The sequence below is a fragment of a genome, unplaced genomic scaffold (assembly GCF_019419815.1).
Source record: "Pyrus x bretschneideri cultivar Hongxiangsu unplaced genomic scaffold, Pyrus_bretschneideri_v1 Contig7, whole genome shotgun sequence".
In the NCBI taxonomy this organism is placed as follows: domain Eukaryota; kingdom Viridiplantae; phylum Streptophyta; class Magnoliopsida; order Rosales; family Rosaceae; genus Pyrus; species Pyrus x bretschneideri.
The window spans coordinates 4,291,422-4,315,290 of record NW_025999809.1 but is presented as its reverse complement, the minus strand read 5'-3'; the positions used below and the strand labels follow the sequence as shown (position 1 = coordinate 4,315,290).

The 23,869-nt window shown below is 37.4% G+C and overlaps 3 protein-coding genes across 3 annotated transcripts; 2 read left to right on the top strand and 1 right to left on the bottom strand.

Annotated features, from left to right (window-relative positions):
- Positions 1 to 3,912: 3,912 nt before the first annotated feature.
- On the top strand, positions 3,913 to 7,832 carry LOC103961402 (cyclin-C1-2). Its single transcript, XM_009373943.3, has 9 exons — positions 3,913 to 4,075; positions 4,183 to 4,289; positions 5,144 to 5,183; positions 5,274 to 5,318; positions 5,874 to 5,992; positions 6,268 to 6,382; positions 6,541 to 6,591; positions 6,872 to 7,019; positions 7,526 to 7,832. Exons 1-9 carry the CDS (start codon positions 3,918 to 3,920, stop codon positions 7,628 to 7,630), a joined length of 888 nt encoding a protein of 295 aa, XP_009372218.2. The 5' UTR covers positions 3,913 to 3,917; the 3' UTR covers positions 7,631 to 7,832.
- On the bottom strand, positions 7,752 to 8,845 carry LOC103961403 (transcription factor MafB-like). Its single transcript, XM_009373944.3, has 3 exons — positions 8,510 to 8,845; positions 8,154 to 8,281; positions 7,752 to 8,052 (listed from the first exon to the last, which is right to left on the bottom strand). Exons 1-3 carry the CDS (start codon positions 8,785 to 8,787, stop codon positions 8,003 to 8,005), a joined length of 456 nt encoding a protein of 151 aa, XP_009372219.2. The 5' UTR covers positions 8,788 to 8,845; the 3' UTR covers positions 7,752 to 8,002.
- A 6,692-nt stretch (positions 8,846 to 15,537) lies between these two features.
- Positions 15,538 to 16,107, top strand: LOC125472538. Its single transcript, XM_048574175.1, has one exon. It carries the CDS (start codon positions 15,538 to 15,540, stop codon positions 16,105 to 16,107), a length of 570 nt encoding a protein of 189 aa, XP_048430132.1.
- The last annotated feature ends 7,762 nt before the right edge of the window (positions 16,108 to 23,869 follow it).

Here is a 23,869-nt window from a genome sequence, read left to right as displayed (position 1 = left end):
TTCAAATCTTTTAATTAAGCTCAGAACTCTCAACCCAAAAGTGAAATTTTCCAATAAATCATTAGAACCCAAAAACCCAGCTGAAAACCCTTCTAAGACCTTAACTTTCCATTGAATCATATGAATCCAAATGAAAATCGCATTGATTTTTCAACTAGGGACTTGAAGGGGACGTTTGCCACGTCGTCGCCTGTCAAGGGCCCAGGCGAGATCAGAGGTGAATAAGATGACTGCCTAGTGTAGATCGATTCAGAATTTGGCTCAACTCCAAAGACTTTGCCAGATATGAAGAAGATGCACATTGCCTGGGCATCCCTGCTAAGCATCATGAATCGCGTTGGTTGCTTAACCCTCTTCGTTGGGAGAAAGGTGGGTTGCCTTCAAGAAAAGAGATTAACAGATTAAGGAGGAGGCGATTGCTCATTTGATCACCGTGGTAAAGCCTGCTGCCAGTGGAGGTGGAAAGAAGAAACTTTCGTCACCTTCTCGAGTGTCGTTGGTTAAGAAAATGTCGAAGAATTCTTCTGTTGCCCGTGGGGGCTCGCCTACTGCCAAGAGGCTTGTCATTGATTTAACTTCTCCAAAAGGTAAAAAAGGAGATTGCTAAATTTGAGCCTGCGAAGCTTGCTGTTCAAAAGGTGGCTAGAATTATTGCTCAGAGGATTGCCGAGTGCTGGAACCAAATTCCCCACACCTTCGTGAGTGGTGGTCAAGCGTAAATTCAAGCAACCTGCAAAACAGTGAAACAACCTTAAGCAAGCCTAAGACTATGAGAGGGGGTTTGCAGACCAAAGGCTCTCCAACGGTCAACTTAGTGAATGATTTTAGATTCAAGCAGTGGGCAAGAGAATTCAAGTGTTTAGATTGTGTTACCATAGATGAACCCTAGGTAAGTGTATTGATACCGTGAGAGAGAGACCTTTTTAGGATAGAATCCTAGAGGATATCTAGAAGTAGATATTGCATCCTCTTAGGAGTTGAGATTACTTGCAGTGCACATAAATTCCTAGATTGTAAGAACTTCAAGAATTTTAGGATTTGATTGTGTCCATATCTGGATTAGATCTCGTGTCTTACAGAACAAGCATGGTCATCCAACGGAGTTGTAGGATTCCACCTAGTGCCCTATAGTAGAGTGATGGTGGTACCCTACTTAGTCTGATACAGCTCCGTTCAGAACTGGTGAGTCTATGACCGACCTCTGAGGTAACGGTATTCGGATCAGACTTACTTCGGCCTTGAAAAATCATGTTCAACTTCAAAGAATGGTGTTGTGGGGGGTCGGTCTATCCATTACGTGGAAAGTGACCAAGTGATTATAGAATTTTGACCGCTAACTTCACTATTCCCAAGGATTGCATTGGTTCCCCATTAGTGGTATGAAAAGTTGTTTTCCCTTTGTTAATGTTGTCGAGAATTCCCATCTTTTCGGCGGCACCCTTGAATGGAACATTGATTCATAAGTTGTTGTCGACCAGAATGCGACTTACCAAGGTGTTGGAGATTTGGACCTTGACGACGAGGGCATCGCCATGAAGTGAAGAGACATCTTCTAAATCATTGGTTGAGAACATTAGGATGTTGGAATCGATTGCCAGTGGTTTATTGATGTAGGCCACCATTCTTGGTTTCTTGGAAGCTGCCTTTCTTTCTTTCTGGGTGATTCCTAGATATTTTTACTCACCATATATATAGTTTACCTCAGATGATGCTTCATTGCTTCTTCCTCTAAGCACTGGAGAGGGTGGAGACCTCGAAGCCTTCAGAATTTTCTGGGATGCCCCTTTGGGAAAGGGCGTTGAGACGATTATTCTGACGTTAAATCAATTACCTTTATCTTCTGGGCGACCAATTCTTCGAAGCTAGTAACAGCTTCCTTGAGGTTTTTGATGTGTGCCTTTATGTCAGTGAGTCAGGTAGGTTCTCTAGCCAGAGAGCTTCATCAAACACCTTCTAGAGATAAACAAATTTCCATGATGTTTTCCCACGTCTTGTCAATGGCTGCGACGTTATCGTACCCCTAATGGATACTACTCTGAGAGGCAGTGAAACTGATGTGATTAACTGAGTTTTCCGACATGTTGACTAGCAAAGTGATATGGTCGAGAGAAATATGAATTCACTCTCGACGAAAGCACCAATTGTTGGAACCAAATTCGTGCACCTCTGTCAACGATGGTTGAGCGTAAATCCGAGCAACCTGCAAAACAGTGAAACACCTGTAAGCAAGCCTAAAACCCGGGAGGGGGGGAGGTGTGCTAGCCAAAGGCTCTCCGACGATTGAATTTGCGAATGATTTTAGACTTAAGCAGTGGGTAAGAGAATTCAAGCTTTTAGAGTACGTTACCTTAGATGAACTGCAGATGGATGTACTTATACCGGGGGAACTAGGAAGTAATAACATCCATTTGTTAGGTGGAAGATACCTTTTTCACCTTGTCACATCCCGGTCCGGGGCAGATCACTTCTCGGGCCTGCTTCACCACCGTAGCACGATATTGTCCGCTTTGGGTTTACCATTCCCTCACGGTTTTGTTTTTTGAGAACTCACGAGCAACTTCCTAGTGGGTCACCCATCATGAGAGTGCTCTCGCGCGCTACTCGCTTAACTTCAGAGTTTCGATAGAACTCGAAGCCAGTGAGCTCCCAAAAAGCCTCGTGCTAGGTAGGGATGGGAATATGCATATAAGGATCACTCCCCTGGACGATGTGGGATGTTACAATCTACTAGAATGGTAAGCCCAAAGCGGACAATATCGTGCTACAGTGGTGGAGCGGCCTCGGGAAGTGATCCGCCCTGGGCCGGGATGTGACAATTTGGTATCAGAGCCTAACCCTGGCCGTGGTGTGCCGACGAGGACGTCGGGCCCCTAAGGGGGGTGGATTGTAACATCCCACATCGCCCAGGGGAGTGATCCTTCTATGTATATTCCCATCCCTACCTAGCACGAGGCCTTTTGGGAGCTCACTGGCTTCGGGTTCTATCGAAATTCTGAAGTTAAGCGAGTAGCACGCGAGAGCACTCCCATGATGGGTGACCCACTGGGAAGTTGCTCGTGAGTTCTCAAAAAACAAAATTGTGAGGGAATGGTAAGCCCAAAGCTGACAATATCATGCTACGGTGGTGGAGCGGGTCTGGGAAGTGATCCGCCCCGGGCGGGGATGTGACACACCCTACCTTAATACATATAAATAATTGTATGTAAAGAAACGAAAAACAGAGGAGTTGACAATGACAATGCTCACAATAGTCAAATGAAGATGGGAGTGCCGGAGTGGGGCAACATTTATGTCACATCTATTTACGAGTTAGTGGAATAAAAAAGTGAAATTGAATTTGGAAAACGACATTTACTCCAGTGCTACTAAATATTGAGAAATAAAAAAATTTGATGGAACTCATACAAATTATATTCTCTCAAAAGAAAAAAAAAATCAAAAAAAAAAAAAAAAGAATTACAACTTTTCTCACAAAATTAAAATAAAATAAAATTTCACCGAAAGATAAATACATAAACAAGAATTAGCATATAAAATAAATTACTAGAATATGGACATTTTAGTAATCACATTGATTTTTATTCCAATTTATGTGAATAAGTAAACAGCTTATATGGTACAATTCTTCAAATTTGATGTGTATGACGAATAAAAATCTGATATGATTTAGTTTTTCAAAAATCTGATGTGTATGACGAAAAAAAAGATATACATATTATAACATTACGAAAAAAAAGATATACATATTATAACAATACGAAAAAATAGATATTCAAAATTCCAAACACCACATAACAATACGAAGCACAGAAAAATTAGTCAGGCGAGTCAAGCTTTGAAGTGAAAATTTAAACCCAAATTAAAGGGTTCGACAGATAATTATTTGTCAACGAGATGGGTGGCAAGGCCCATGATCAATGAAATGGGCTCAATCCAAAGTCCAACTTGTACTTTCCCGGAAAACAGAATCTGAAGGTCTGAACGACGAAGTAATTGACGATTGGGGGAACTCAGACACTTGGAAATCTCCCAGGAAAGAAAACATGGCTGCCAATTTTTGGACTTCGTCCCACTAGTATGCTCTTTTCGAACCCGAAATTGTTTCCCATGTTTCTGTCTTTTGTTGTTTGCTTTGATTTTCGTAGGTTTTGATCATGTGGTTCTGTTTTTTGTTTCACGCAGCAAACAGCTTTTGGATCAGGAAGACGTGGATGTCGTATCCCCGCTTGATAGAGAGAAGGGCATAACTCTTGAAGATTTCAAGCTCATAAAGATGCAAATGGCTAACTGTATTTCCTCTCTCTCTCTCTCTCCATGTTGTGTTTTTGATTTGTATGAACTGGGTTTTTGTTTTACTTGTTTTTTGAGGATTTTGAATGTGTTTTCCAGCTTGGGTTTTTGTTATTTGTTGAATTAATTTGTGGTGGATGCTGAATTGTTATGTTTCTGTTGAACTTTCTTGGTTTCGTTTGAGCTTCTTATGCCCTTCCATTTATGAACTTCATTAGATATGACTCGGCAGCTGCATTTGAATTTCGCATACTAATCGATACAAAAGATTTAAAATTTAATATTTCAGCTATAGGTATTCAAAGCGTTGGGATGAACAGAGCTACTTAAATCGTCTGAGTGGTTAAATTTACAGATTCTAGTTTCATGATGATAGAAGGAATTCGGAATAGTACTATGGATTTCCGGACGTGCTTAATTGGGAATTATTGTCTGGTTAATGTTTGGAAAGACCGTCACTTTTAACAGGATTCATCGAGAATTCTTAAATGATGAAATGCAATCTACCATTGGACTTTTTTACCTCAATTCAAACAATAGAAGAAAAAAATTGTTCTTCTGTCACATGGTGGTGTGTGTGTTGCTCTACTAGAGTAATTTCCCTTAGAAGTTGTCATATGTTGCGTTGGTGTTCTTGGCTTGTGTTTTCTTTCTTGAAGCGATTTCCTTAAAATGTTTGTCATATGGTTCTTTTGATGCGATGGGACTCTCCGCCATAGAGCTTCTGCTGCAAGATTAATGTATGTTGCTCACATACGCATGCATAATACTGCTGATCGCTCACTATGTTTTTCATATCTGCTTTACTATGAATTATTCATTTTTTGCTCTTTTTCCTTTTCCTTTTTTTCAGATATATCAAAATTGGCCCAACATGTAAAAGTTAGACAAAGGTCGGGCTAATTTCCTCATCTACTTTATGTTCAGGAAAATTCTTAATTCACTTCTGCCTATCTATCTGATTTCTTATTTACTGTTTTCAGGGTTGTAGCTACCGCAGTTACGTATATGAGACGAGTGTACACCAAGTACGTTAACTAATTATCTTATTGTAGGAGAAATGCTCAGTCACTAGCATGGTTTATTCCTTATTTGTGGTTGTTCTCTTCTGATAGTCCTGAGACTGCTAAACTTAACCCCCAAATCCTTCCTTTCATAATTGAGTTCATATCTGTTAAGTTTCTCATTTCTTTAGCTAAGCTACATTTTTTTGCCTCTGAACTGATTATCACAATAACTACTAACCTAGGCATATCCTCGACTTATTGATTGTCAATCATGATTTTACGTGCCTGTTGTTTGTTTGTTTTCATCTGCATATAGTTCACCCTGCTTATTATCAAATTTCTAGTACTTATTCCCCCAAAAAGTTCAGTGCAATTTATGCATGCATATGGATGTTCTATCTTTATTCTATTATGGTTGCTTTGTTCCTATGTGTTGTATTATGGGTTCACAACGTAACTTTGTCTCAATTCACTATACAGTTAGTGTTGACATTCCCTTCTTTGGGCTTGCCGTTTAGCAGTCTATCGTTGCAGGACTTTGAATTTTAGATGTGATTTTTCTCGTTATTGCTTCAGGAAGAGTATGTCTGAGTATGATCCACGTCTTGTAGCTCCAACCTGCCTGTACCTGGCATCAAAAGCAGAAGAAAGCACAGTGCAAGCTAAACTTCTAGTATTTTACATAAAAAAGTTTTGTAAGTATTGGTTGCTGAAAACAATAGATTCCTTTCTCCAATTTTTGTTATGATTTACTTGTTGTCGTTCTATTTATTATGGGTGGTGCCATCTGCACACCTCTTTTACCTCCCACACACCCTCTTAATTTCCGGCCGTCGGATCGAATGAATTGAAGAAGGACCAAAGGGAAAAAATTAACAAAGGGTATGTGGTAAGTAAATGTGGGTGTGTGGATAGCACCACTCTTTATTATTGAAGCACTGACGGACAATCTGAAACATTTCTTTTACAGATACCGATGATAAGTATAGATATGAGATCAAAGACATACTTGAAATGGAAATGAAGATTTTAGAAGCTCTCAACTATTATCTAGTTGTATACCATCCGTATCGCTCATTGTCTCAGTAAGTACTTTTTCTGTCAGTGTTGATGAACGGATGATTGCAGAGATGAATATCTCTTTATCCACTTAGTTCCCCCTTGATAACGCTCTAAGTACAGTAATTTTCTCTTTCGTCCCTCCATTATTACTTTAAAACAATTTCACTCCATTTCTTTCCAGGTTGCTTCAGGATGCAGGCTTAAGCGATATAAGCATGACTCAGTTAACTTGGTAAGTGCCCAATCTCCCAAGTGGTTTGTTTTCGCACATTGTTATACGTATCTGAATGTTTACTTAGCGGCTATTTATTTATTTATACATCATCTTCAGAAACCTGGAACTCGTAACTTTGTTATTAGGGGTTTGTGTCTCTAGGGCACTGCTTGTTGTCAAGGTGTTTTAATACAGAAATGCCTCTGGTGTTTCTGATAAATGAGTATTTGTATTTATACATTCTCGAGCTCTCTATAACTTAAACGTGAGGTAACCTTGACATTTTTGATATACATAGGGGAGTTGTAAATGACACGTACAAGATGGACCTTGCACTTGTACATCCTCCACACCTGATTGCTTTAGCTTGCATATACATCGCTAGCGTGCTTAGAGATAAAGATACCACAGCATGGTTTGAAGAGCTCCGTGTGGACATGAATGTGGTGAGTCTTCCTGATGTTTCTGCATCGTTTCCTTATGATTATCTATAAAAACGTAAAAAGACCTTTTGTCTGTTTAAGGCGCAACCCTACTTGGGTTCGTCATTGGATTGCAAATGCTGATTTCGTTTACAACGTCTGGCTATGCATTTGTTAAAAGTAAAACCCTCCTGGCCTTTGTTACTTGATATTTGGAGCATTGATCGGGAACTTCTGTACAAATGGCTTGAAACTGGGGAAAAAATATAGTTGCGTTTGGTCCAGCATGCGCACCGGCAATGTCACTTGTAGATTATTGTATAACGTGGTAAAAGATTATTTGTTTCTGCATTTAGCATATCATCTTACTCTTGAGGGATCTGTTTATAAATCAAGTTTCTCTGACCGAATAGAGTTCTTGCGTCTGCATTTAGTGTATCACCATACTCCAGAGTTGGTAATAACAAGTAAGTGTAGCGCTTTCTTTCTGTTTGTACCCTGGGAATTAATTATAACACATATTTTGACAGGTGAAAAACATATCAATGGAGATACTAGATTTCTACGAAAACCACCAAACGATCCTGGATGAGAGGTTTAATTCTGCTCTCAATAAGCTTCCCTACAAATCATAGATGGCCGGAGAAGGCTAACGCTACTGAGAAACCATCGCCGGTCGATGTATGAAAAACTCTATCAATGGATGTTTCACCCTCCTCGAAGTGCAATAATGTTGTATAAATCAGAAAGACTCAGTTGTAAGTAACCTATCATGTAAGATTCTTATTATGGGTTTTCAAGAAGTTGAGTGCATTAGTCGATCTAACATTTCCAACATTTCGATGAACGTTTTGAGCCGCATTAGGGTTTTCTCCGGCGTGATTGATACATTTTTCTACAGAAATTACTTCCAACGTTTCATCACTGCCAATATTACCAAAAAAAAAAAAAAAACAAACCACTCACAAGTTACAGACTCGTAACCGAAGGCAACGTATGAATTCGTATCACTCTTGACTCTGTCTAGCTTTTCCCTTCTTCTTGGCCTGCTGCTTCTCTGTAATTACACGCATCAAGCACAGAGTCATATCATAGAAGTCGGTGTTCACGAGATGCAAGGGAAGTGAGAGGGTAGAGCAGAGAGAGAGAAGAGAGTACCCAGTTTTCTCTTAGCTTCGGATTTTGCAAAAAACTCCTTCCACTCGTCTGTTAAGACGAAAACCGGCTCGTCATCCTCTTCCTCTTCCAACCCACCATCATCGATCTCACCGTACTCCGGCAATGTCCTGTTAACAAGACGATGAAAAATCAAATTCTTGAACTGCCGAAGCTCAAAACGTGAAACAAAACTAAAATCAAAAGTAAATGTTCAAAAAGCTTGTGACCAAACGTGTGAACCTAAATTGGAGTTTCTTAAGGTGTAAAAACGCCAAATGCATTCATCACAATTAACTGAAACCAGAAGGACCAAAATCGTGCTTTGACCTTAAAGCAAAGAGGCTGAAGCTACTTACTGAGCGGTAGGATCGTCGTAGTACGCTTCTTTGAGCTCAGAAGGTTCTGAATTCAAATGGGTTGGGAAAGGAGTAGCGGCGGCAGCTGGGGGTTCTGGGTTTTGCGGAAAAGACGCAAAATTGGTGCGGAGATGGTGAAAGTGGTGGACCTGGTGGTGGTGGCGGTGATGGAGAGGGCAGAGGAATAAAGGGTGGTGGTGGTGATGATGGTGGAGGTGGTGGTGGGGATGGTGGAGTAAGCATGGCCTCGATGGCCTGCTTCCATGTGGAGGATCCATGGGTTTTGTAGGATGACTGATCGGCAATGGCAGCTGGATGGTGCGAAATCAGGTTTTCAAGATCCGAACTAGATATGGGTTGAAAGGCCAAATGGGCTAGGTCCGGCTGTTTTGGTCCAACTCAATAATTCTTCATACAAGTTTAAATGGGCTTTTATTTTAATTTTAATTTTAGGAATTGTTATTAGCACTTCAAAAATCTCATTCTACATTTTAAAATTTTTATATTAGGAAATAAAAATACACTTATAAGGAGTGTAGAATGAGATTTTTGGAGTGCCAATAACACTTCCCTTATTTATTTATTTATTTTTTGTATTTTGTTTTTTGTTTTTTTTTTTAACAAATGATAGCATTAGTGTAACACTGTTAGTTGCTAAAGGGGAGGGGGATCGGTGGAGATCTAACCCGTGTCATGGTGCATAAAAATAATTGCTTTCCGCTATTACGGTAACATAAGACACTTCTGTAAACCTTCAAAGTGAGAATAGAAACATGAAATTGCAACAAAACTTGTAGTCCTTTTAGTTAAAAGCAATCACTTATATATTCAAAGAAATACTTAGGTAAACAGATTACAACCATTGCAGCGTCCAAACCACTAATACAAGACGTGCAAAGTCATATATATGAGGTTGAATGTCACAAAGTGAATTGGCTCCATATTCTGTATTCAAGGTCGCAAATGACTCTTCACACACAATATCGCTTGCATAAAAAAAAAAAAAAACATGAACCCTATTTGAAATTGGACAAAGGTGGGGAGATTTGGGAGGTAAAGTTATCATTACTATCTTAGACCCTCAACCTAAGTTACTTCAAAATAGTTGGAGATATAGTAGGAGGATAACTTCGAACTTGAAACTAAAAGTAAGTTACTTCAAAATAGTTGGAGATATAGTAGAATATGACTTCGAACTTGAAACTTCTTTTAGTTTTAACTAGAGAATTATCACGTGACTAAATTCCAGTTGCTAATGTGTGCGTGTGTGATTCTTTAAGCATCCATGATTCCTTAGTAATTGTGTTAGTCATAATAAAATATAAACCTTTGCCATCTAACATCACTCTTATACCAAGATCGTCCCATATTAATTAACATTTGATCCTTTGGAATATACTTATATACCATGACTTTTTGTGAAATCTCTGACCACCATTAAAGGATAGAACTAACTTTAAATAAGTGATTTTCACGCATTGTTAGCTTTCCACACTTTTCTTTATATATAACCATCATATTGAATGAATCAAATATAATCAACATCCAGAATTAAATAAAAGTGTGTAAGAAGCTAAAAATTGTGTGGAAATCACTTCCTTAACTTTATATGCATCTCATTAACTCTTAGATTCTATACAATAATTTTTTAAGGTCATATTCCTTTCAAAAAAAAAAACAAAACAAAAACCTTTGAGTCAACCAATAAAATATGACAAAATAGAATAAATTTTTGGAAAATTGGAAACTTTTTTCGTTGCATATAAATAAGAGTTTGAAGGGCATGCATAAACCTTTATGTTCATCATTTAAAAAGAGCTATTTTTACGTGTAAGACTATGAATTTCTTTATGACTACGATTAAAAGCATTTTATGATAACTAAAAACGTTTATATCCACATTTGTCAGAAACAAAAAAAAAAAAAAAAACCTAAAAGTGATTTGTGGATAGTTTGTAGTACTGGTTTTAGGGCAGTTTATGTCAAGTATGTATTTAGTTTGTTGGAAGTGCTCTAACAAAGTGAGGTACTATTCATCCATCATCATTTTTTATTCTTTGATCCAATTACTTGAAATAATTGAGATATAGGGATTTGCACATATAACATCCATGAATCCATGGAGGGATTTGCAAATGCCAAAGGATTTAGCATGAGTTAGAAATGTAGCACAAAACATTTTGCGGAGGAATTTAAAATGACCGTATACAATGCATTGAAAGAGATTTACAAATGACTCATTTCAACCCCTCTTCCTAATATTTTGTAGTGTGATTCAAATTCATCTTTCTAATGTTTTGTATTCATTTCTAACTAAATTGTTCTAAATTCATTGGTACTTATATATCCCTCATCTCAACATAGTGTAGTTCACTTTACAAATGGAATAATGAACCTAAGCATTCATCCTACTTGTTAATGACCTTATGTAAATCCAGAGGTGATAGAAAGCTCTAGGCGCCAAGGCCAAAAAGTTCATTGGACATGATAAAATATGCATCACAAGGGATATAACTCACTTCGATAGATCAAATTGTTTACACGTGGGCCAATGTTTTTCAGAGAAGTCTCCATCATGCATGTGTGGTGATGAGTCCATATTATACTATATAATTTACCTTATTCTTGGTATTAATTTATTAGTTATTTTGGTAGAATTTTGATACTTTGTTATATATTTTCAATGTAGGATATTCGATTTTCTCTGGAGCAAAAAGTGATCAAACGGATGAATTTTGGAGTGATTCCAATTGGAGGATGTTCGTGAGTGTGTCAAGATGTTCGTGTCAAAATTCCAGATTTTTCTACGAAACCGTTTGACCGTGGAAATGAAATAAAAGGTCAACGCGCAGCTTTTCCAAATTGACGTTTCTAGACGTTTTTGGGTATTTTGGAGGTCAAGATGGCATATTTTAAGGAAGATTCTTTTGAGAATTTGTTGGGGATGTTGGGACCAAATCGGAGTTGATTTGGTCGGTCAAAAGTCTGATTTTCTGAGAAGTCCGAATTTCAGTTTAAATAGGAAACGTTTTATTTCCTAGTTATCTTATTCTATTATATTTCCTAGTTTTTAGAAAACCTTTTCTAGGTAGGATTTTATTTTGTAGTAGTATAAATAAAGATATTTAGCCATTAGGGTTAAAATGAGGAGAACGGAGGCATCAATTTGGAGAACTTAGCTAGGTTTTGACGTTTTGTATTTCAAGGTGTTTCCTATCCTTTTTCTATTTCAATAATGGTTGTTCGTATCTAATTTCCGTTTGCTAGGGCGATGTCTTGAGCCTTAGCATGAATATGTAGTCTTTATTCAATTACTTATCATATTATATATGCATACTTTCAATTATTAATCACCGTGTTTAAACTGTCTCTATATCTTAATGCTTAGCTACCATTAGGATGTTTAGATAAGTAATCAAATGCAATTCAGTGGGAATGCCATCGGAGGATTGAGCATTGGTTCTTGCGATTGATAGTTGTAAAGTTCACCTAAGGCGAAGGCCATGTCTTAGGGGTTGCATGGTTTTTCAAAAGGTTTTCACAAAGCGTAAAGAGTCATGCATGTTTATATTTGATCTGAATGCCACAGACGGATAGAATGTTTGATATACATTCTAGCTTGAATGCCACAAGTAGAATATGCATAAGGAAAACCTAACCTTCAAAGTTGCAAGGGTCATTCATAAGTAATTGGTAAATCTACATAGGATTGTTAGGGGGACAGCAAAACCCTATGCCTTTTACAATTTAGTTTTCAAAATGTTTTCTTTGCTTTGCTAATTTCTTTAATCATTTTAATTAAATTCGTTTTTATTATTTTTAAAAAATAATCAACCTTTTCTAGTCTTTGTTTTCAAGTAATTAACTAAGATTTTGGTTTTGTATAAATTGTTTTAAATAAGCCTTGTGGAAATGACCTTACTTGAGCCGTTTGTACTATAACTACTTTGTTCTCTTGCAAGTATTTTGTGTGTTTTTATCTCTACTTTTGCAAGTGGTAAAAATCCTATCAAGAATTTGGTGTCGTTGCCGGGGATTGTTTTAAATAATTTGTGTTTACCATATTCTTAGTTAATTATTATTGTACATATTTTTTTATTTAATTGCTAATTTTATTTTTTAGGTTACAATTTGTTAATTCTGAGAAGATGCAACAATGGCGTGGGAACTGCCATCACCAGCCGGACTACAACCTTTATGGGATTCTTCAGCGGCAATGGTGGGCTGGGAACTACCACCACTAGAAGGACCACCTTTATAGGTCTCATTCGCAAAGCAGGGTTTCTATGGATTTAAACCTACAATTTATGCTTTTTGTTGTTCAAATACCCAAGAAATTCAATGCCCCGAAAGGAAATATTTTCCAGACTATGTGAAGGAGCAAATTAATATGAGGAACGACTCGCATTGTCATTGGAACGATCCACTTTTGATTTCTACACTCTAGATTTTAAAAAGCATCCTGGTTTTAGATGGGCAGGTACTCAACATCCTTTTGAGCAGCCTAATGTGCTGCAAAGTTCAAAGGACGGTTGGGCTACTAGTACATTAGAATGTGAGCTCTAATAACATGCTGGGAGATATTGAGATTGAAGAGCCATTAAGGCTTGATTCATGCACAACAGAGGAAATAGAACCTGCTGATCTTAACATATTCCCGGAGCCCATTCCTACCCAGACCTATACACCCCACATACAATATCCCGAGGCTGCAAAGTAACCAACAAAGTTGCATGAAGGCATTGAAACTGACATGTTCAAATGGGTTATTCATACAAATTCAAAATCTGATCCGACACATGACCAACACTTGATAAATCTACCAGATTTCGATACAAGGCAAATAGCTAAAGATAAAATAATTTTTGCTGTTGTAACAGAAGGTGCACCTGCACAGCCAATCAAACTCAAAGAAATTCAAGATGAGTCCTACCAACATGATAAGTTCTACATGGGAATGAAGAAAAAGTTTAATGGCAACCATATTCTTCGTCAAAAAATTCGGCCAGTGGAAAAATTGTGGGTGTTAAATACAAGGTTTAAGTCAGTTCAAAGGAGATGCAAGCCTTGCTTGAAGGGACTCTCTTTGATTACAAGAATTCCTTCACATAGACGAGCAGACATTCAGGACTCAAACATAACATTTAAATACTCGGTCAATAAACATCAAGTCACTTATTACCTAATATTGTCCAATGATGCTATTGAAGATTGGTTGACTCCACAAGAACAAGTGACATAATCACCAACCTTCCACTCCGTCTAGCTATAGACGTTAACTAAAGCGCTTATTAGAAGGCAACCCAATTTTTCTAACTCTTTTCTTTTTGTTTCGTTTATTTTATTTTTCTGCTTTTATTCCTAATTACAAAAATCACAAAAGATTAAAAAATCAGAAAATTGAAAGGAAAAAAATTTGCAATTTTTAATTCTTGTTATTTTTCTCTACTTATCTAATTAGTTTTTTTTTTAATTATTTGTGATTGCAGGCTGCATTCGGAACTGATTCAGTCTAATCTCAACTACTCGTGTATTCATACATTCATCCATTCATCTCAATATATATGCATTCAACCATCCACTCATCACAACTTTGCATTTAATATCAGCATTAAGGTGATAAAATTTAAAAGGAAATCCAACTAGAGTTTGAGTTTCAGAAACGTTACAGTGGGTTTGCAAAGAAGGTTTTGTACCTACTTGGACCCACTCCACTTATTCGCTCTCACATTTCGTAACACACACACACACACACACACACACACACACACTACAATACAAGTTTAGGGGTGGGATCCAAGTAGCATGAAGGATGTAGTATTCCAGTAGAGACCAGATTCAGTATCAGGCATAGAAATTTCTCAGACATTCATCACAGGGTACATAGAAGCACATGGGTAAGCAAGACATAAGCATAAAGAATTCATTGATCTAACACATGCAAGAATATATGAAGATGGGGGACTAAGAAATTATACCTTTGGCTTTGGATCCTAACATTTCTTGTTTTGTCTACCAGTACATCACCGGATCTGAGATGTTGTAGCAAGTCCATTGTCTCTTCCATGGTACTGACATCAGCTCGAAGTTCATTGAACAGAGAAAGGCCACATGCATGTGTTAGTTTTGATTTATTTTACTACAATGCACAACTCAAAACTAAAACAAAGAAGTTTGATGGAGAGTTCTACCTTTGTACCTTTTGGCTTTTGGATTGGACGAAAATAAGGCCTGCAAAACTCCATGAACCGCTTTGTTGTGTTGTAGATGAGTAAAAGATTGAGAGAAATCTCTCATCTTAGGCCATCTCCAACCGAATAAGGGCTAGAGGGCTCGTTTTAGCCTTCTAGACCTCCAATAAATTAATATTTTAATGAACATTGGGGGGCCATATTTCTTACCATCTCCAACCGAAGGCCAAAGGGTCATAGGGCTCGTTTTAGCCCTGTCATAAAAAACCATCTTCAACTGAGAGCCAAAGGACCATAGGGCCAAACATAATTTATTATTTAAATTTTAAAAATTTTGGTCGAAAAAAAAAAAAAAATTCAAATCCAACAGCTAGCTGACGTCAGCCAGCCGTTGGATTTGAATTTTTTTTTGCTATAAATAAGGTGGATATTGGGCTATAATTCACACACCTTTGAATTAAATCTCTTTTAATTCAAACTCTTTCAATTCAATCTCTTTCAATTCAAGTTTGCAATGAATTCCAACTTTGGATCCTCTTTGAATTCCAACTGGGGGTCTGAATCCAATTCTGAATTGGAAGAAAAATGGGTACATATGAGACGAGAAAATGAGGAGTCTGATGAAGAAAATGAAGCATGGCGCAACACACAATATGTGCCAGCCATAGCTCCGTCCATGGTGTGTTAGCCAACTGAGGAACAACTTTAATGGGGTGGCTTTGTTGCTGGTTGTTCTTACAAACCACGAAACAGAGCGATGACGCATGACAATCTGATGAACAACTACTTCAACCCCAACTCGGTGTACACAGAAGAGGTTTCAGACGTCGTTTCCGGATGAGGCGTCATGTGTTTGAGCGTTTACTTCATGATGTTCAGCAGGTCAATCCATACTTTCAACAGAAGCTAGACAGAGCATGCCGCCTTGGTTTCTCACCTCATCAGAAGGTTACTATTGCACTCCGAATGATGGCATATGCCTCCCCAACTGATGCGATGGATGATACATACGATATGTCTGAGTCTACATGCCTTGATACTCTTGCTGAATTATGTGACATCATTGTTCATCTTTATAAAGAGGAGTACCTCTGTGAGGCAAATCAAAAAGATCTGGATCGGCTCTTTCGCAAAGTTGAAGATCGTGGTTTTCTAGGCACGATAGGGTCATTACAGTTCACCAACCTCATTACAGCTCTTGGACATTCACCTCTCTTCGATAACCTGACAGAAGGTGAATTACCTCAACTTGACTACTACATCAACGACCATCAGTATAATATGGGGTATTACTTGGCAGATGACATCTACCCAAAGTGGGTGACACTTGGTAGTATCTCTTTAAATGAGTACATGCGGCGCTATAGGATGATACGTTCCCGTGCCACAAACAAGTACCTACAATAGGATCTTGTTGCACATCTTTTGTAATGACCCGTCCCCAATTACTACGAATTTTATAATTTTAAAATGTGAAATTTTGAAAATACCCTTCAATGCAAATGCGTTGACTTTTGTTGACTGCTTTTTCGTGGCACATAAGATCTGTTTTCTTGATATCTTTGTAGTACTCATCATTATGGATGTGTGGGCACAAACGAAACACAATTTGGAGTTATAACGAAAAAATTATAGACATTTGGAATCATTTTACTAAACTTTAAATTATAAATTAAGTATACTCCCACCATGTGGGAATGGTGGACCAATTGGACTAATGGCAAGGGAACAATCATAAATAAAGGGGAGGGAGAATAACCCCTCATGTCTACCCATTCCCGCGCAGCAACTGGTGTTAACCCAGTTATAATTTCGGCCACTTCCACCATTTTTCCAGACCAAATTCACACACCCATCACCTGCAACCTCTTCCACAACCTCCCTTTTACCATCTCCACCCAAATTTGAGGGTTTTTAGGTCCAAAATTGTGAGGAACTCTACCAGAGCACCAGAGGTGCTCGATGACGATTCCGCCGTTCTGGCGAGTTACACCACCCATTGCCACCCTTAATTAACTTCCCTTGGACCCAGGAACAAGATCCAATCAGTTGTAGGGGCGTTGGAACACCGAGGAAGGAGAATCGAAGCTCACCCATTCCAGGGTTTTCGACGGGTACGAGCCAAATTGGGTTCTTTCCCGGCCAAATTGGACATGACCACAGGTATGAAACTTGCTCTACTCATTGAGATCTACATTTCTGTGAAATTTGAGAGTTTTTGGAAATAGTTGGATTTTCTGGTGAGTCGGGGTGGCCGACTACCGCGTGCGGCGGCGCGTGTGCCGAGACCCCACCTGCCCTTCCTAGACTAATTTGGATACCTTAATTACATATGTGATGTTCAATTGATGAAATCTCATCGTATGACTATAGTTTAATAGAGACTGCCACTTGGACATTATATGAATTGACTATTCGACCGTTGGATCATCACCAAACTTTAATACGTTATAGTACATAATATTTGACGACCATAGAAACTTACAGATTGGGAATCCAACGTATGGATCTCCCCGAATTGAAATTCGAAGTTGTAAAACAAACTTTGATAGCAACCTAATTTTAGCGATTGGCGGAGATCCGACCGTTGGATCGTTCTGAAACTTTAGGATGTTGTTCTAGAAGCTTATTAAAACTCTTGGGATGTTACAGGTTGGAAATCCAAGATGCGGATCTTCAGGTGAGTGGGTCTTTTCTTTTTTATAGAATATATATATATATATATATATATATATATATATATATATAGATAGATATATATATATGATTAATAGCTTCCATTTATGCATTTGAAAAAGAATTTCTTACGTACGCCAGGATTAGACTAAAGTTTATAAGAATTAGCAAAATGACAGAATTTATGAAATATGCTACATCTTACAGGATGCACATGTATGCTTATAATCTTTGATGCCATAATGAAAGTTAGTATGTTGATTAGAATTATTGAATCACTGTGGCATGTTTATATTTATGTAGTCTGCTCATTATTGCTGCACCTCGGTGTTAGTGCTCGCCTAGGGCTAGGGCCAGTCTTTCACGTGTATGTTCACCTCTGCACTACACGCTCGCCTTGGATCCAAGTAGGTGCCAGTCCTACCGTATAGGTTGCATTAGGCAACTTCGACTAGTAAGTGACCGCGAATAGCACTAGTCTTCACGTGATTATAGCACTAAAGTGTATATTATGATTACACGCAATCCTGTCGTACATATCGCATTAGGCGACTCCGACTTGTGTGCTAGCATAGATTGATAAGCATCAGCTCAGTCGTACAGGTCGTATTAAGCGACTCCGACTTGTGTGTTAACATAGATTGATGAGCACCTGATTTTACTTATATTACTATTGAGATTTTGTGATTTTGGATGTCTTGCCCTTAGTTACGAGATATTGTGCTGTAATGAATTCTTGAGATTTTGCAGGCTACGGTAAGTATTTTTATACTATACGTAGTAAGTATATTTTGGAAACTATACTTGTTTTACAGCGAGGGGTTACAATGTTTTCATAAAGGTTTTTATAAAACTTTATTTGTAGGCCCACTTACCCTTGTTTTTCGCCCCCCCAGGTTTTAGTAACGGAGTTTACGTATCGACGAGGATTATTGGCAAATCTCAGTATAGGTGGCTATCATTAAGGGTATGATCCTCACCCAATCTTATTGTACTATACTTATACTCTGACATCACGTGTGAAATGAGTTCATTCCCGCTTACAACACACTCTCATATTTAGGCACTTTTATGTTTAAATTTATTCACATTTTCCACATCACTACACTTTATGGCTTCGTCACCTTCCAGGTGTCGGCCTTCATAGCTCGATTTGGAGTCCTAATGGACATTTCGGGTTGGGGTGTGTCATCTTTGGGCCAAAAGAAGCATGAAGTAGGTGTTTAAGTTTTATGTTGTTAAATGTTTTTAAAAATGTTGTTTATGTTTCATGTTGTTAAATGTTTTTTGTCATGTTGTATAATTTTTATATTGTTTAATGTTATTTAATCTTGTTTAATATTGTTTAATATTGTTTCATGTTACTTAATGCTATTTAATGGCTTAGGAAGTTATAGGGAAAAAAAAAATAGAAAATTTTTGTAAAAAGTAAAAAAAAAAAAAAAATTTCAAAAATAAAGGCTAGCTGAGATCAGCTAGCTAGCCCTTGCAATTGAATTCTGGCCTGGCCGGTTGGCTTTTTGGCCCTTTTTTGTCCAGTGGGACCCATAAGCCATTTGACCTGTCCCTTAGTTGGAGACGGTTTTCGAGCTATTTTCGGCCCTCTAGACCTTTCGGTTAAAGATGGCCTTAGAAATAGGGAGGCTAGGTTTTGAGAACCCACATAGCTTTGGGCTCGAGGTGGAGTGTTTACAGCTAGTGTTGGAAATGGTAAATGAGAGCTAAACTTTTTATTTATGAATCTGCTAGGGTTCACATCAGAAGGTTTCGCACGTGTAGGCTTGCACGTGCTGGTCAGCGCCTCTTCTATGCTTCCAAGTCTCGAGTTTGACACCAGGTCTCGAGTTCGCCTCTTCTATGCTAGATTCACTTATGTTTGTGTCTAAGGATTTTCTAGTCGTAAGTACTCATTTTTATTTTATTTTTATTTATTTCCACACCTTGAGGACAATGTGTGATATAAGTTTGGGGGTGGGGAATAAGAAATTTTAGATTTTTAATTTTTGATTCAAATAAAATTTTCATTCTTTTTAAGTTAATACCTATAGATTAATTTAAACGTTAGAAAAAATGGACGTGGTGAAGGTTAATCTCATAGTAGAGTTTTTTTTTTCTATTTATCGTTGCTTAGACACTAATTTATGAGTTATACTTTGAAAATTTGCACATTCACATCAACATGGTTTGTGGGGAGTGACATTGAAGTACTTACTTTTCGCCTAGCTAATTTTTAATTTTTTTTTATGTTCTAAATAAAGTAAAGTTTAGTATGTGTTGCAAATAAAGTAATAATTGTTCCACCCGAGGCTTTACTTAGTAACAGGGCTTGTCCTATCTGATCAGCAGTGATTCTCGCGTCAAATGGTAGAGTTTTGGCATGGGGCAGGGTGGTTAGTTGGTTTCGTAGACTTTTCAGCTCAAGTTAGTAAGTCCTTAGGGGTGTTCTACGCCTAGTGCCCTAAAGCCTTTGTGGTTTGGGAGTCATTGACCTAAAGCTCGCTACATGGGTTGGATCAAAAGCTTAAGTGAACTGACATTGCACAACCACAACTATTACTGAAAATAAAAAGTGTAAAAAAAAAAAATTTGAGAAAAATCGAAAAGAGAGAAAAAAAAAAGTTATGTGTGAAGTGTAAAATAAAGAGGACGAAAGGTAAGGATTTTAGTCGAGTCTCCTTAACTATGTTGGTTCACTTTACACCAAATGAAGTTCATGAATTCTTTTCTAATTGATTCTAAATGGCTTAGACTCTATGGTGGGATTAGTTGGAACTTTTGAAAAGATGGTCTAATTTTTAATGTTTTCTTTGGCTTGTGACTTGAAGGTGAAAATTGTCTTAGTTAATTTTTGTTTAAGTTTTCGTTAGTTTTTATATTTGTTTTTGAGTTTTGTTTTACTTGAGGACAAGAAAAAAGGTAAGTTTGGGGTATTTGATGAGTCGATATTATATTATATATTTTACCCTTATCTTAGTATTAATTTATTGGTCATTTTGGTAGAATTTTGATACTTTGTTATGTATTTTCAATGTAGGACATTCAACTTCCTCTTGAGAAAAAAGTGATCAAATGGATGAATTTTGGAGTGATTCCAACTGGAAGATGTTCATGAGTGTGTCAAAATGTTCGTGTCAAAATTCCAGATTTTTCTATCAAGCCGTTTGACCATGGTAAAGAAAAGAAGGCCTAGTGCGTAGTTTTCTCAGATTGATGTTTCTAGATGTTTTGGGTATTTTGGAGGTCAATATGACATATTTTGAGGAAGATTCCCCATGACGATTTGTTGGGGACGTCTCAAACTTTGAATAGAGACATTTTGGGACCAAATCGGAGTTGATTTGGTTGGTCAGAAGATGGATTTTCTGAGAAGTCCAAATTTTAGTTTAAATAGGAAACATTTTATTTCCTAGTTATTTTATTCTATTATGTTTCCTAGTTTTTAGAAGACCTTTTCTAGGTAGGATTTTATTTTGTAGACGTATAAATAAGGCTTTTTAGCCATTAGGAACGGGGGGTCAATTTGGAGAACTTAGTTAGGCTTTGACGATTTATATTTCAAGTTGTTTTCTATCCTTTTTCTATTTCAATAAAATTCCATTTGTTTTATGGCTGTTCGTTACTAATTTCCGTTTGCTAGGGTGAGGCCACGAGCCTTAGTAAGAATGTGTAGTTTCTTTTCAATTTACTTATGATATTATGCATGTAGGTTTTGAATTATTAATCACATGTTTAAACTATCTCATTGTCTTGATGATTGACCATCATTAGGATATTTAGAAAAGTAATTTGATGCAATTTTGGTCGAGGGATGTCCCTGAAATTGGCACTGACTTAATATGTGTAACTTCTTAGGATGGACAACACGTTTTAAGGGTTATATGGTTTTTCAAAAGGTTTTCACAAAACTTAATGAGTCTTGCATATACACATTCAATCTGGATGCCATGGATGGGTTGCATGTTAGATATACGTTCTATGTTGGAGGTTCCAAGTAGGATATAATTTAGGAAAACCTAACCTTTAAATATGCATGTGTAAGTCATAAGTAATTGGAAGAACCACGTAAGATTGTTAAGGTGACGGGAGAACCGTAGTGCTCAAATTTATTTTCAAAACTATTTTATGTTGCTTTCTTTACTTTGCCAATTTATTTAATTATTTTTAATTAAATTCGTTTTTAATGTTTTAGGTAATAAAATCAACTTCTCCTGAACTTTGTTTTCAAATAATTAATAATTCATTAAGACAATTAGATAGTTTAAACCGGTGATTAATAATTCAAACTTGCATGCATAATATCACAAGTAAATTGAAAAGAAACTACATATTCTTACTAAGACTCGTGGCCTCGCCCTAGCAAAAGAGATTAGTTACTAACAATCATAAACAAAATATTACTAAAAACAATGATAGAAAACACCTTGTAAATAAACTTGAATTGTCAAAAGCTCCAAAGTAGTGCGTTCTACTCTCTTTTTCCCCTCTCTTTCTAATGGCTAAATAGCCTTATTTATACTACTAGAAAATAAAACCCTACTTCGAAAAGGTCTTAGAATAAAACTAGGAAACATAATCCTAGTCAAATATGGGAAATCTGCCCAACCTCAAATCAGCCATGTTTTTTTACTTTTAGGGCTCCAAAACAAGCCTAAATGACTAGAATTAAAGCTTGAGATATCCCAAACATAATTGCAGATGGCCTCAAACCCAAAAGACATCATCTTGGACACCAAAAAGCCCAAATAAGCCTAAAACGTCACTTTGACAACAATGCGCACTGATCCTTTATTTCATCGACATAAATAAACCACTCGGTAGAAAATTATGAAGCTGCGATGAACAAGTTGAGAGACACATGAACGTCCTTCAATTTGAATCACTCCAAAATTCGTCTGTTTCATCACGTTCTACTCCAGAGGAAGTCGAATGTCCTACATTAAGAGTATAAATCAAAGTATCAAAATTCTCACAAAATAACCACTAAATTATAGGGTAAATTACATTTTACCCCCTCATATTTGGATGCAATTACAACCTCATACAATATCTTTAAAACATTTCAATTACATACATTTATTTATCATTTAATTACAATTTCATACTTCCTTTAGTTAAACTGTTAATTTGACCGTTAAGTAATGACATGACAAATATAAAGTCCATATGTTTTCATGATGTGGCAAATAAAAAGAATTAAATATAAATCAATTAAAACAAAATGACCCCACTTATCTTTCTCTCACTCATTTCTCTCTCAAAAACTTTCTAGCCCCAAATTCAGTGGTTGCTGTTAGTGTTCATCATGTTCTTCGACGATTCTCGACGCACCCAGACAACTCAAATGGCGGCTTCTCCATCGTTCCCCGTCGATGTCAGACCACCACCATGAGCCAATGTCTCTCATGGAACAAACACAAGTATGTGCTTGGTGAATTTCAAACCCAATTGAAGAGCCTAGCTCGAACTTGACTTCCCTCGGCAAAGTTCTCATTGTTTTCGACAATGGTAAGCTTCGATATTACCTTAAACTGAACCCTCGTCTTGTGTAGATGGTGTTTGATAAATTACATGCTCGTTTTGGGTGAGTGTTGCTGTAGATCGAAGTGAAGGAATGAACCCAGTTACTGGTGAAAACTAGTGGCATCTAGGTCATTTTCCATCATCTCAGGCTCTACCTCTTCGTCGACGGAGTCCTCTTCTCCTTTCTTTCCCGAACTACTCTGACTAAACCCCATTATCTTCTCTGGAAACTAAAATTGCAGAGCTACCCGATTCAGAGCCCCTAAATTTGACGCAGCGCTGAGATCTAAGCCGTCAGGATGAAGGAAATCCTCAACCACCGACGGGAGGAAATTCTAGAGTGCCACAGAGGCTTTAACGGCCTATGCACATTCGTCCCCGACATTGGCCTCGTGGCTAACACCTTTCGTTCTTCAATTTGTTCAAACATTGGGACCCTAATTTCAATGACCTCTGTAACACCATCTTTAGTTAACAAGCCTCTTAGGTGGAGAAGAAGATGTAGGAGCAAGATAGATGATGGGAGGAAGAAGAAGGATAGACATATGAGATCGAGGGACCGCTCAATGACGGAAGTGAAGGTGGGCATTGGTGTGCACATCTACGCTCACAATTTTTTCATTAGGTTTTTGTTTTTATTTAATTTCATCTTGGAAACCATGAAAGCTTTATTTTATAATCTAATTTTTATCTACATGACATATCGCATCAGCAAAAATGTGGGCTCCATATGTGCCACGTCATCACTTAACGATTAACCTAACATATTTTCTAACGGGTGTATGAAATTGAAATGAAATAATAGGTAATGTATGAGATTGAAATGTATTAAAGATGTTGTATGAAGTTGTAATTGCATCAACCTGAGGGGGTAAACTGTAATTTACCCTAAATCATAACTAAGAATGTAAAATATATAGTATAATATCGACTCATCAAATGCCCCCAAATTTAGCTTTTTGCTTGTCCTCAA